The sequence below is a fragment of the Typopeltis vanoorti genome, chromosome 21 (genome assembly GCF_054136105.1).
Source record: "Typopeltis vanoorti isolate ZY-2024b chromosome 21, IOZ_Tvanoo_1.0, whole genome shotgun sequence".
NCBI lineage: Eukaryota > Metazoa > Arthropoda > Arachnida > Uropygi > Thelyphonidae > Typopeltis > Typopeltis vanoorti.
The window spans coordinates 77,856,503-77,871,605 of NC_143569.1; the positions used below are offsets into that span (position 1 = coordinate 77,856,503).

The 15,103-nt window shown below is 34.9% G+C and overlaps 1 protein-coding gene across 1 annotated transcript in view; it reads left to right on the top strand.

The window, feature by feature from the left end:
- Positions 1 to 9,567: 9,567 nt before the first annotated feature.
- The window catches only part of hoip (NHP2-like protein 1 hoip), a 37,694-nt gene continuing 32,158 nt past the window's right edge, over positions 9,568 to 15,103 (top strand). Inside the window, exon 1 of the mRNA XM_090411336.1 lies at positions 9,568 to 9,708. Within this exon, the coding sequence (XP_090267462.1) occupies positions 9,706 to 9,708 (3 nt within the window). The 5' untranslated portion in view covers positions 9,568 to 9,705. The remainder of the gene's footprint in view (positions 9,709 to 15,103) is intronic.

A 15,103-nucleotide genomic window follows, 5' to 3' on the forward strand; every position in this document is an offset into this window, starting at 1 on the left:
TTTGAGTTTGAACAAGATTCTTATGATCATTTTTGACAAAGGAAGAATCTAATGTTACGTGTTAAATAGCATTAAGATATTTACCAAGTTCATTGCAAGAAATAGAAGAAAAGTAAAAAACCAGAACTTCGGTTTTTTCTTTGGTCAATAAAGAATGGAACAATCCTGGTGCAAAACAGATGGATGCGTAGTTGGAAAAAGTTAGGTCCAATAACTTTAGCGAGAGGTTAGTTGCCTACCATAGTGATATGATAAAACTTTCCTGCATTTTTCCTTCCAAATTCAGTTTTGAATGCATTTATGATTCGTTTTCAAATATTTGTACTTGAATATAAATATTAAATGGAAAAGGAAAGGTCATTTTGATGTAAGCTAATTGTGATAGATAGATACCACCCAAATATGAAAGGAATGAGATTATTTTTTTCTCTTATACCTGCATTGGCACATTTCTTAGAGAACAAGAATTAGTGATGGACAGGTATTTAAATTGAAATGGGAATGAATATATCCATGCTAATAATAGGTAATGTTTCAATGATGCGATCAATGCAAATGTTTGGATCAGAAGCCTGAAAAAAAATCCAACTTAGGAAATGAATGAACTAGAGAAATCACAAAGATCGTCCCATTCGATATCGTAATTCCAGACACCATTCAGATGAGACTGACTGCTTAAGGTTGCTCAGTGGTGGAAGAAAGGAACAATCGATCATGTTCTAAATTGCCTAGCCCAAAAATACTCGTAAATCCATAAAATACCTAAAAATGGGTAGAAGCAAAAAAGAAAATCAAGAATATTTAGAGAGAGAGAGAGTAGAAAGGGGTATGTGGAATATTACCTCCTCCTTACCTATCATCGTAATTTCCCATGGCATAAGGCTCAGATCCATCTACTCCGTATTACTTATTGCAATAATGTGTTTGCCAAATTTTTCAACACCTATATTTCTTAACACAAAGAGAAGAAAAAGGTAGATATTTTGATGGGCATAAGAAACATTTGTGTGGTAATGCTTTATTATTTCTTTAGGAAAACGGATGTTTTTTGTTTGTTTGCTTGCTGGTATTGTTAAATTCCACACCATTTACAAGAATTATACATTGTTCTTCTGGCCTATCTTGGTTAGTATTTCGTGGAATGAAAAACCCGAGTTTATATGGAAGCAAACCCTCCTCCGTATGAGACAGGCTAACACACATTGAGTTGTAGACTCCAAATGGGCTAGGAAAGCCCCTTTTGACAAAAACAAGCCAATTTGTGCTGTTAATATTAAGGTTTCTAAGAAAAATGGACTTCACTATTGCAAAATTTGGACTAGAGGAACACAGCATTTTAGAAAAAAAAGAATTCAGATATAGCCGACGAATACACATAAAATGGGGTAGAGATATTTTTAGCTAGCACGAAAGAGTATCAAAAAAGAGGAGATTCTAATTTGGAACTACTCTGACGAAGTACACATTACAGCGAACATATAACCAAATGTTACCTTCGAGACCAAAAGGATCGAAGTGTGAGTGTGATTGGGAAAGCTGAGTTCAGTAATGCTTGTAGAAAGTAGCATTTGGGATTATCCAAAACCAACTGAACTCAAATGAAGAGTTGGTATTGCAGATTGGAGTTGAAATGAACATCACTGAAATTTGAATTAAAAACACGTATGTCCATGAAGAGAATCTGGAAGGTGTGGGAAAGTTTGCCTTTTTCTGCAAACAATTAATTTCTCTTGAATTGACTTTTCATGTTTGTTCTTTAAGCTGCGTTTAAATTGGAAATTGAAGGAACTTTAATCTAGCTGATATTGCAAAGCAATGTACGGTAAAACTTAGTAAAATATATCTATTACTTTACTGTGTAAATATATATCAATATATCAATACGCAAACTTCCGTCAGGTAGTGCCAGAATGGCGGCATGTTAGCTTACTGACTTGGAAATCCCCTTAATTATTATTATTATTATTATTAATGCATTGCTACTAAGTGTTACGGGTATACTCCCTAGTAGATGATTTATGGAATGAACGTTTTGAAATTGCACCTTTGAAAAGAAGAAAAATAAAGCCAGGTTTCTCTCTCTCTCTCATTCTCCTGATTCTATGGTGAAAGACATCAATATGAAGATATCACTCATATTGTATGCTGGAAGAAATAGTGTAAAAGTAAACTATATCTTTGCTATGGCGACCAGTCGTACATTTCTTCAAACTTCCAAGTAAACCGTATCTTGCCCTGCAGTTCAAACACGGGTACATCTTCAAACCTCCAAGAAGAAAAGTGATGCTAATACACTGGACAACGAAACTTCTACCATTTAGTGGGGGTCTAATCGTAGTCTTTATGATATCAGTACCACAGAGGCTTTACGATTCCTCTGAAGGTTATGGAGTATACGTTGACCCATGCCTACATTAGTTGACACCTCGAAAGTTTTCTTTGGTCTGATTATCTAATCCCTTTCAGCTAAGGAATATATCATATGTTCAGAAAGCGGTATTGTTACATTCTAGACTTTTAGGCTTTTTTTGTCGATTCAGTGGAATTTTTAAACCTTAATTTTAAAAAATCACATATTTAACCATGCATTCTGTACACTGAGTTGCAGAACAACTAAAAGGAACATGTACATATATAAATACTGTTAGAGAACTTGCTTTTTTATTTAGTGACGTGGGGATTCATCAAATTTTAGTGATGACAAATGACAGATCCGGGTACCTGCCGATTTTTTTTAAAAAAATTAGGGTTAATAGGGTGACGCCTACTACTTCTTTTATGAATAAGAAGATGCTAAAAGATTTATTTCTTTATTAAAACTTCTCTACTGGGCTCTTATTCTGCAAAAGAAGCTACTTTCCAGAGCTACTTTCATATATCTTTGAAGATCAGCCATTGCCGAGTGTGAGCACAAGCTATCAATGAACAAGTAATGTAAGACCTACAATAGATTTTTGAGGTTCGAGATTAAAACCAAGTTTCCATTGTGTAAAACCCTACTGGACTATGATGAAGGTTGATTAACTTGGAATCAAAAGAAAAAAAGGCCTCTGAAAGTTCGGTCAGCCTATCACTATGGACACAAAGTGCCATTTCAGAGAGCTAAACATTCACCCTGTTTAGGTGATCTTAATTTAAGCATTCAAAGAGATTTCGGTAACCTAGACAAGTAATGATAATGCCCAATGCATAAAATATGAGTAAATAAATATTTTAATCAAATAAAAAAATCAACTAACTTTTTTTATCCCTTTATAGGGAGAAGGTTAGGCCATTTTAGTCCTATCTAACTTTTGGTGACTGATGGGGAAATTCAATCTCCACCAGTAGCCAATCAGAGATAGCTGGCCTAAGGATATCACTAATTATACATGCCCTCCGGTGAAGAAAGGTGGCTAACCAGTCCCACCATCTCGTAGTCGTTAATCCTAACACAATGTTTTAATTGCATGAAAATAGAGCAGGTTCTAGGTCGATTTTCTTGAGGTTACGGGGCGAAAAACCCGAGTTCCTGGGAGAAAAAACCCCGCATGCCTGTGCCAGAGATGGAATAACTCGAGAACAGGTGGAAAAGACTTAGAAAAAATCCCTCTAGTCGGTGACTAGAAAAGAACTTAAGACGCTCTTTCTCCGTGCAGTGTAGCAACAAAGACTTTTTGTAAAAATATTTAATTGCTAAATATTGCAATAAAATACTGTATCTGTTATACACGTTTATCTGCATTCTGAAACTTTCCTTTTAGTGGTCCAGGAAATACGGAAGCCATAATTTCTATTAGTCTATTCAAGGCAGTTTATGAAACATAACTTTACTATTTAAAACATTGAAAAGGCCTGGGTTGCTCAGTGGAAGTTACTTTTGTATTATCTCTGATACGCCACCCAAAGAATTACCTAGGTTCTAATCTAATAATCAAATGGAGGAATTTTTTCAAATCTTTTTTCGACTGCTTCCCGAGTTAATCGATCTCTAGCATGGGCAAGCAAGTTTTTTCTAACGAAACTTGGGTTTTGAGTTCCATAAACTCAAGGAAATTGACCGCAGAACACACACTATTTCAGACAATAACATCTTGTGCTAGGATTATGGCGACACTTGTGAGTTGCCTCTTCATCAAATGCCACATATAATTAATTATAGCTTGGACCTGCCATCTCTAATTGGCTACTAGTGAAGATTGAACTACCCTTCAGTCCCAAACGACAGAAACAGCTAAAACGGCCTCACTTACTTCTTATAATGAAATAAAAGGGCTCATGATTTTTTTAAAATCTTTAAATTACTATACGATAGTAATTTAAAGCATTTAAAGTAATTGTCGAATAGTTGCTGTTGACATAATGTTAGGGCCTCCCTCAATGAGTCTGTCGACTCCTTGGAGTTGTCGAAATAATAATAATAATAATAATAATAATAATAATAATAATAATAATAATAATAATAATAATAATAATAATAATAATAATAATTTAAAGAAACATACAAATGTTTCTTTCCTGTATTTTATCAGGAAAGAAACAGTCTTTTGTTTAAAAAAAACGATGGATTTTGGCATTCACCACAAATAACATTTATCGAACATTACCAATGAAGAGTGAAGCTTTAAGGACACTTTTCATGAATCGTTGCATAAATATCAGAGAAGAAAAGAAACTTTGGACAGGGTACAGATGCTATTAACAAAAATGATATCTGTACACTACAATGACAAACATCTGTGATTTTGAAAAACAAAGGGAAAAGGAGATGCTTCAAGCATTTACTGCCTAATAACTTGCTTATTGACAACATTATATTATGTGACTCCCACCTCAAAAGTTTGCAAAACTAAAGAACATTAGTATACTGTAGGTGGGCTGAGATTTTCGTTTAAATTTTTTTTGAAAATTTTATTATTTATATTTTTATTTATTTTTTACATAATACAGAAACTCTACTCTAGTGATCAAGTATAAAAATATGAATTTTATCAATCCACTTGAGGCTCCAGTAATAGAGTAATGGCCCCACATGGGAGAAAATACAGTTGACAATATGGCCATCTTGTGATCACTAATCTTAACAGTATATTTATAGCCTGATCTAGTGTGGCCTTTATAGTCGAATTCACGGGAGAGTAAACCCTAGTTTTCAGAAGAAAACAACCCGCTTTACCTTGCGAGATATCGATTAACTAGGAAACCGATAGAAAAAATGGTTTAGAAAGAATCCATGTAGGCGATTAGAATTGAACTTAGTTTATCGGGTGACCAAATGTTGTGGGTGTAAACACTTCTTTCACTCAGCTACACAGGCTTGTGTGGAATTGAAGGATACTTAAAAGATTTTGGGGCTGTAAAGACATGTTGGAACCATCACTGATGATGATGATGATGATAATGATAAGTTAAGTAAACACTAGAAGAAAAATTTGCCGCTAATATTTTTTATTCCTCAAATGAAGTAGACATGCTATTTAGCTCTAAGCAACATTTGAAGACGTTGAAGCTAGACTCCACCCTTTAGTAGATCACAGAATAGCTGGCCAAAGACTACTGATGATTTCATTTGGCTTCTGGGAAGTGTGGTAGAAAACTGTTGTCATCATGTGGTCCCGAATCTTAATAGTATATGTAACTGTCTGAAATAATCTCGGTTCTATGGACGATTTTCTTGAGTTTATGGGCTGAAAACCCCGTAATATCAAAAAATCCTAAGTTAGTTTTTATTATCGGAAATCGAGTTTCCGATAGTAAAAACTATCTATTCTTGCATGTTCTTCCAGAGATTATCCACTTGGAAACCAGTTAAAGAGCTTATAAAACGTTAGACTAGTCTTTCTTTGGCTACCTAGCACTATGCATTCAAATGCCATTTCAACAGGGCCGTACAAACCTTAGAAGAATAATGATGAATAATTTTATGAAGTCGAGCAAAGAAAATTCTAGTTGATTAAAAAAAGTACGTGCAGTGTAGTCAAGAAGCCTTTGAAAGAGGAAATATTGCATTTAAAAAAAAAATAAGATAATGTACCGTCATTATCGGAAGGACACTGAAAGGAAAAGTTTACAGTTATTCGACTTGGCAATAATATAGTTCACAGTCAAAGAGTAACAAGAAACATGAAATAGAATAGTCAAATATTTCGTTATTCAATTTCGTGTGTTTTTGATACTCATTCACTGTGATCTCTATTAATTGAATATAATAACGTAATTAACGTAAGGAAATAACATAATTAAAGCAAAACTTGGAAACATCAGTAATAAAGTAAATGCACATTACGCAACCAGTAAGATAAAGCTGTAAAATATCTGATCCGTGCCTGTAGCAGAACTGGTCAAACTCATAACAAGTACCATTATTATCAAGTGGAGGGCCGTCGCCAGATTAGATCGCGCCCTCGGGCAAACAATTATACGTTGCCCCTGATGGATTACAAGACAAAAATATAAGAAAATCTCTAATTGCTATTTTGTTTTTATTATAAGAGAAGCATTAAAGCAAAACGATTACATAATAATAATATTAATTAAATATTTGTTCTATGGGGATATCGCACAACAAAACTACTTATAAGCTCTTCTAAATTTAAATTATAAGCTATGTCCGCTTCTATATAATTGCAAATATATAATTCGGTATAATTGCTAGACCAACTATTCTTTCTTGCGTCATTGCTGTTCGCAGATAATTTTTAATCAGTTTAAGCTTGGAAAAACTTCTTTCTGCACTTTCTACACTAACTGGAATTGCTAGCGTAGCGACGGCGCCTACAGTAATATGGCTGAACGAGCGCCCTTATTAAGCCGTGCCGTGAGGCAGGCTTCCTCTGTGCTACACTCTGTCGACGGTACTGATCAAGTGGCTGTGATAATTCACTGGTACTAATGCAAAAAGTATGGTTTTCTCCTCTGATAACTGCTGGTAGCATGAAGTCCAGGAATCGTTAGAAAACGAAAAACGATCTGCAAAATTCTCTGGGATTTATAATACAAACTGATCCACTTTGGAACTATAATAATAACCATGATATTGCAGGTACTGAACATCGAAGAGCTTGGATTATTAACATTGCTGTACCCAGGGCCGGATTTAGACTTGCTGATGCACTAAGCTATATAAAATCCAGAGGCCCTCTACTATTTTAAATTACATCACATCTCAGAAAAATTTTAAATATATACGCCTTTTTAATATATGAAAATATATTGTCTTTTAATTTTTATTAAAAAATAATAAAGTATGCGTTTACAAAATCACAGAAATAATTATATAATTAAAGGGTTTTAAAAATGACAAATAAGGCTCAAAAAAAAAAGAAGAAGACAAAATATCTCAATCACTTTTACAATGCGCCAAAATTATTTTAATGTTATATTTTGTATATTTAAAATTATTTAGAAATTATCATCGTGATATGTCTGACTTCATTTGAGTGATTTCTCTACGAATATTTTTTTCTCAATTTTTATATTTTTTTGTTTTTTTATTTGAGGCCCCAGAAAATTGCGAGGCCCCAAGCTGTAGCTTTTTTAACTTATACGTAAATCCGGCACTGGCTGTACCGAATGACAAGAATATAGAAAGTAAGCAACTGGGAAAAAAAATAAATAAAGAAAATAACCAGATTTGGAAATGACTGTGGCTTAAGCGGATTATTTAAAAGAAACTAACTACGAGGGTTGTCTGAAAAGTTCTCGGCCTCGACCATAGTTGGCAACACTAAAGGCAATATTTATTTTTCTAAGTTGGTATATCTATCATAAGCATCCATGTGAAATGGCAAGTCATTCCATCAATACAGACAACAGATAAAATCTATAAAATCTTATCCATTTCAAGGGATACAGACAACAGCAAAAGTGTTGTCTGTATCCCTTGAAATGGATAAAATTGAGTATCGTGCTGTTATAAAATTGTTTGTAAAAGCAGGTGTAATGCCAAAAAAAAATTCATTTGCAGTTCATAAAAGTTTATGGACACTCTTCTCCTTAGTTTTCGACAGTTACGAAATGGGCTGCCGAGTTTAAACGTGGCCGTACCAGCCTTAAAGATGATCCACGTGAAGGACGTCCAAAAAGTGTAACAACACCAGAAATCTTTGATAAAGTGCACGATGTGGTATTGGATGATCGGCGAGTCACTGTGCATGAAATTGCTGAGACTACAGGCATTTCGAAAGAACGTGTGGGATATATTTTGCATGAAGAATTGCAAATGAAAAGGCTTTGTGCAAGATGGGTGCCGCTCTTCCTTACAGCAGATCAAAAACGCACTCACATGAAAATCAAAGCTGTTTATAAGCTCTTCTACGTTTAAATTATAAACTATGTCTGCCTCTATCGATATAATTGCTAGATCAACAAATCTTTCCTGGGTCATTGCTGTTCGCAAATAATTTTAATCAGTTTAACCCGGCGTTAGTAAGGAGGGGTCACAGACTCCAAAGATTTTAAATTTAGTATAACTTTTTAACAACGCGTGGCAGCGAGTCTTGCCTCAGTATAGCTTCCCCTCCCGTAACCCGCTACTCGACGCCATAGACGATAGGCTGTTGCGAGCAAGCAAGCTTAGTGTGCAGAGGTGTAAATTGTGCTGGGGTCCACCAAACCCCACCTTACCAAAAGTGTGACTATATTTACTTCTGAAATAAGTTGTTTTCATGTATATTCTACTAAAATATTATCGTTACTGCTGTGCCTTCTATATTTTTACACACCAACTGTAAGCAAATGCGTTTTCGTAAATTATTAGAAGGTTTTTGATAATAATATCTTTTTTTTACCAAATGAGTTGCGAGCAGGAAGAATAGAGGTTACGTCAACTTATAGTTGATGCTTTGACAGATGAGAAGCCATTTAGCAGAGATGATGATACTGAAATTGATTTAGAATTAGTCAGTAACCATGAGTCTGATACAGAACAAGACTGTGAAGAAGAATCTTCAGAAGAAGAATCTACTGAAGGAACCTTTTACTTGAGGTCTGTGGGACCCCACCTAACAACTTTTGTTACATTTTCCCATCTTACCAGCGCCGGGTTAAACTTGAAAAAACTTCTTTCCGCACTTGCTTCCCTAACACAGGAATTGTTAAGAGTATAGCGACGGTGCCTACTTCAATATGGCTGAATGAGCGCCCTTATTTAGCCTCGCCGTGAGGCAGGCTGCATCTATGCTACACCTTGTCGACTGTACTGATGAATACTATTGGATTGCTCAGAAACTATTACTTACCACAAAATAAATTTTATTATTGTTGTTGTTCTTTGATTGTCTTTAGTATTTTGTAAAGAAGATATCTTCAATAGTAAGAAAATTATTGATCATAATTTTTTTTATTATTCATAATTATAATTTAGCCTTATTACCAAAAATAGCTTTTCTTTCTTCGTATAATTAGTACTGCATTGTTTTAAAACCATTTCGGTTTTAAAACAATGTGGGATTTAATATCCCCTTAATTTAAATAATGTTTATATCGCCGAAATGAAGCCTATTGGCTCTTTATATTTAAGTACTGCATTAGTTTTCTGATATTATTCAAAATGTTTATTTGTTCCTAGCCGTCAGGTGGCAGAATAGTGTCCTACGCAGCGGTTCGAATTATTGCACGTGGGTTTATGTTTTACAAACGTTTTTTTGTTCTTTCCTCAGTGAAGCGATTGTTCGCCGAGGGGATTTAATTTGTGACATTAATAATTAAGAGTCTACGTATTATATCATGGTAAGACGATAAGAATGTTTTGGATTTTAGTTTTATCTTTAATTGCTTTAATATAACATTAAAGACATACTATACTATGAAAGTCAGTGATAGCTGATTTATATTGCTAAGGTGACATTTTAATTAGCTTAAATCATTTGCCATTTCTTGATAAATGATTTACAGATATGCGTTTATGAATTTTTACATCTTAGTGATATATAGCGTACCACAATAACTTGCATTCTGAGTTTAAAAATTCCACATTATTTTCCCCTCATAAATGAATCGCTGTATAAGAAAGTTTCCCCTAACTAATTTGTAAAAAAGATTATTATTCTCCTAAGACCCCACTGGAGTCAAAGACTCATCTTAATTATTAATATGCTGAATCTATTGCCAAGTCAAGTAACTAAATTTTTCCTTTCACTGTCCTTCAGATAATGACGGTGGGTTATTTTTATTTTTTTTTTAACATGCGATCTTTATGCCATTAATACCTCTTTTTTTATTTTTTTAATCAACTCATGAGTTGATTAAAACTAACATGAGTCTTACACATGGCCAAGTTCTAAAGATGTTGAAAGAGGAGGATTCATAAGGTAACTGATGAGACTAAGGCTTTGAATTATAAGCCAGTCTGTATGTTTGGAATTGTGATTGAAGTGCTAGTGAGGTTAGTTAGGACCAAGAATCAGAATGGGGGTTGACAACGGAAAAATACCCTTTAATGGTTAGCATGAGTTTGTTAATGCGAGATCGTGTTTTAGTAATTTGCTTACTTATAACAAGATGACAAATCATTGGATAAGGGAGATGCATACACAGTGGTATATTTAGATTTTACAAAGGCCTTTGATAAATTGCCACAAGACAAGTTGGTAATTAAATTGGAACAGACGAGGCTAGGCAGTAGATTGGCTGTCTAATTGGTATCAGTGAGTTGTCTATGGAGGAGCAATATCTTGGAAGAGGAAAGTTACTAGTGTCGTGCTCCAAGGATCTGTTTTGGATCATTTACTGTTTAATTGTATGTAAATGATATTAGGAGAGGTCTGAATCATGATATGCAATTGTTTGCAGATGATGCAAAGTTGGGGAGAACTATCAGGAGTATAGTAGATGCCATGGCTTTGCAAGAGGACTTCATTGAATGAGGAAATGGGAGTTTTCTGTTCAGGGTTGTGAAGCGTAAGATTTTGAAATTTGGGAAGCACAGATGGAATGTAGAGTACACAATTGGTGGAAATATCTTGGAGGAGATAGAGGAGATCTGGGAGTGATTGGACAAGGACCTAAAATTTTGGGAACATGTTGCTAAAATTGTGAGGAAAGCATAGCTGATAAAATGATGCAGAGGGCACTGACTTGTAAAAGTAAGGATGTTGTGGTACCCTTGTATAAGACTTGGATCAGGCCACATGGATTATTATTATGCACAGATTTGGTCACCTAGTTTTCAGAATGGAAGATATTTTGGAAACGGTACAGAGATGATTGACTAAGTTGGTTTCAGTTCTCTGGACTTTTGACTATGAAAAAAGATTTGAGAAAATGCAATTTGCAAAAATTGGTAGATAAGAGGAGGAGGGAGACGTGATTGGGACATGTAAGTTGTTAAGGGGTTATTAGTAGATCAATGTGGAGGAGGTTTAGCATAGAATGGGTGAAGACAGGGAGAGAACAAAGTCATCCCTGGAAGCTGTATAAGGTGAATGGATAGTAGTTCAGCAGAAAACTAGTTGTGAAACTAGTGATGAAGTGGTCTGTTATTTCTTAATCTGAGCAGTTTTATATTTCCTATCTTCCAAGGTAGTTTCATTTATTTGATTTCATTTACCAAAGAAAATTCAAATCTTGTAATATAACATTTCACATATTTCTTTATCAAATAGTCATTGGTACATCAGTAGTTTCACTAATCTAAAATTCTCACTTCCTAACTTAATTTTACTTTTTACTTCAGGTAATTTCCAAAGGGGGGGGGGAAGATTATTATTACATGACACATCCCATGAGTCTCTGGACTCATGGGAGGACACACAATTCATTGTCCCCTTCCCCCATCAGCAACACAAAAGGCCATCTATTGCCCCATCACCACCAATAGTATTTTTTGTCTATAAATTGCGTGTTCTGTTGGCCAATTTGTATGTGGGATGAAAAATCCAAGTCTCCTCTATGACAGAAATCGCCAATCTGTGGTCTGTGGAGAAATTTGGACACTGACACAGGATCGCTGACAATTTTTGTCTGGGGGGCACTTTTGTTCTTGGGCCACCAGTGGCATGGCTTGTGAATACTAGTACGCATGTATACTATCAGAATAATCAAACCCTGCGAATACTGATTCTCGTTCGATTGTTTTATTTTGTTGAAGCAAATTGTCGTCTGTCAACACTATACTAGTGTTTATTCCTCATGATACTCTTCTTAGGTAAGCGACCAGTGATGTTTTTATTTGAACTGTGCACAGTGTGATATTTAATGGCATCGAAGAGCTTGAATTTGATAACTGTAATTTCTTGTTTGGTTTAAGATTCAAATAAAATAAACCCACAATGAGTGAGAAAAAGCAACGAAGCATTTTACATTTCTTTGGTAATACTTTGCGTAACCATGAGTTGATCAATGAATCGGAGCTTTCACGGCCCCTGCCAGGCACCATCAGGAAGGACATTACAACTGGAGGCGGAGAGAAGAAAAAGTTCAAGGTTTCAAGAAAATATGATGGAGACTACTTGAAGTTTGGATTTATTCAAGAAGCTAGAAGTGAGCTGGATACACGGCCGCTTTGTGTCGTGTGTTCTGAGAGTTTATGCAATGATGCCATGAAACCTTCGAAACTTGCCAAGCACTTGCAGTCAAAACACTCAGATTTAGCTAAGAAGCCAGTTGAATATTTTCAAAGGATGCATGAAAGTATGCAAAAGCAAATAAGTTCATTAGCATAAATGACTGTTGAAGATAAGTCCCTAGTAAAGGCTTCTTATTTGATAGCACTTCAAATCACGAAAAGTAAAAAGCCATATATGATTGGAGAAGAATTAAGCATTAGCCTGTGAAGAGGTTTTGGGGAAACAGGCTGTCCAGAGACTGAAAGTAATTCCTATGTCTGCTAACACTGTGAAGCGCAGAATCGAAGACATGGCCAAAGATATTGAAAATCAAATGATAGAAATGGTGGAAAATTCAAAGTTTTATTCAACTCGACGAATCAACAGACATAACTAAAAAGACATTTTTCCTTTGTTTTGTGAGGTTTGAGTGTCAAGGAAGAACTCCTCTGTTTGCTCAACTTGCCGGGTAGAACATCCAGCTCTGAGATTTTCGATGCACTTAATAGTTATTTACTGAGACATGGTATTGAATGGAAGAAACGTGTTGGGATATGCACAGATGGTGCTGCAAGCATGACCGGGCATCTTTCAGTTGTTACAGAAGTGAAAGATGTTGGACACCCATACATCTTGTTTACTCATTGTATTTTACATCGTGAGCAACTTGTGATGAAAAGAATGTCTCCAGAACTGCACGAACTCTGTAATTAAAATTGTAAATGAAATTCAGCACAAAGTGCTCAATTCTTGAATATTTTGAGGCACTTGGTGAAGAAATGGGCTCTCAATACACTCATCTCCTTCATGCTGAGGTGAGATGGTTGTCGAGAGGCAAAATACTAACCCAATTGTTTGACTTGCGCCAATAAGTCAAGTTATTTTTGCAGCAACAAAATAAATCAAAATTCCTAGATCTCTTGTCCGACAATGATGATTGGCTTAGCCAAGCTTGCATACCTGGCAGATATTTTTTTCACTGTTAAACGAGCTAAACATGTCATTGCAAGGACAGCTTATGGACGTGTTCACGCTGCGAGGTAAAATGGATGCATTTCAAAAGAAAATATTGCTGTGACAAACGCAGTTGGCTGAAGATCTGCAAATGTTCCCGGATTTTGATGAGTATATGAAAGAAGAGGATGTCAACCGACAGGTAATAGCCATTGTTCAACAGCACTTATGGTCACTCACAGAATCTTTTGGCCATTATTACCCAAAGGAAGAGGACTCCAGACATGGCAGTATGTGCATAATGGATCCGTTTTCAGCTTTCATCTTCATAAAAGTTTTTATTTCATTTAAATAGATATTAAAAAGAGTTGCTGAGAGGGGACATCTCTGTCGGACCCTTTAGTTTATCTCTCTCGTATATAATAGCTTGTGATTTAATCTTATTTGATCACAAAAGAGACGAAGAATTATAAAAGAATTAAACCAAGAACCAGTAATAGAAAAATTAAAAAATATAAACACAAATGGATGGAACACGTTCAAAGAATGAAAACAGAAAGAATATCCAGTGACGAATTAAAAAAAAAAAAAAAGCCATCAAAATTTTGATTCCATTTGCAACAACCTATTCGTGTGAAAAGACATTCTCATGTGTTATGGCAATTAAAAACAAGTACTGCTGTTGGCTTGAAATAGAAATTCTCTCCATGTTGCAGTGTCGTCATTGGAGCCAAGAATCCATAAACTTATTTCAAACGAGCAGCAACGTATATCACACTAATAATTTTGTTATAATTAAACAAGTGCATTTCACATTAATAAAATGCAACTTTTATTATCATTATTTTATACATGTTTGTACCTTTTTAAAAAAAATTCATGTTAGTGGTCCGTGGAATTCAAAATTGTGAGTTTAGTAGTCCGTGAGGTCCGACTTCATGGACTACTAAACTCACGGAAAGATTGCCGACCGCTGCTCTATGAGATCAGCTAACTCGGCTATTGAAAAAGAATATATAAAAATTCCTCTCATCATGGTTGAAGGCTTTTCTTGAAAATAATTAAAAACTAATTAGGCCAATAATTACCCTTCCTTTATATTAAAGGAAGGGTTATTATCGAAAGTTATTAGGAAAAAAAAATCTGTTATCCATTATTTTGAAATAGGCTATGAGGATGATATAAATTAAAGAATGAATGCCCATTGACAAGCACAACAAATTATAGAGGCTGGCAGGAAGAAAAGAATAGGCATATTCTTTTCTTCCTACTAGTCACATGTGAATCATTCATGTGTCACTAATATAAGTTATACACTAAACATCTAGTAATTGAAATTTATTGCCAAAATATAGAATTTCTCTTAATTATCAAATATGTATGTATCCTGAAACAGATTCTTTTCTTTCTACATAACCTTTATTTTTCTGAAAAGTACATGTAAAAGTTTGTTGCATGCCTACTTGATACTGTTTCAAGTAAACAGCGTGAAACAGTGTTCTGTCCTACTCTTGTAGGCAAGCATGGCATGCTGTTTATCTAATGCCTGGCATGAATATGTTAGCTTCCAGAACCAACTTGTCCTCTTTCATACCGTTCACACTTTTTTTTTGGAAGTCTTCCTC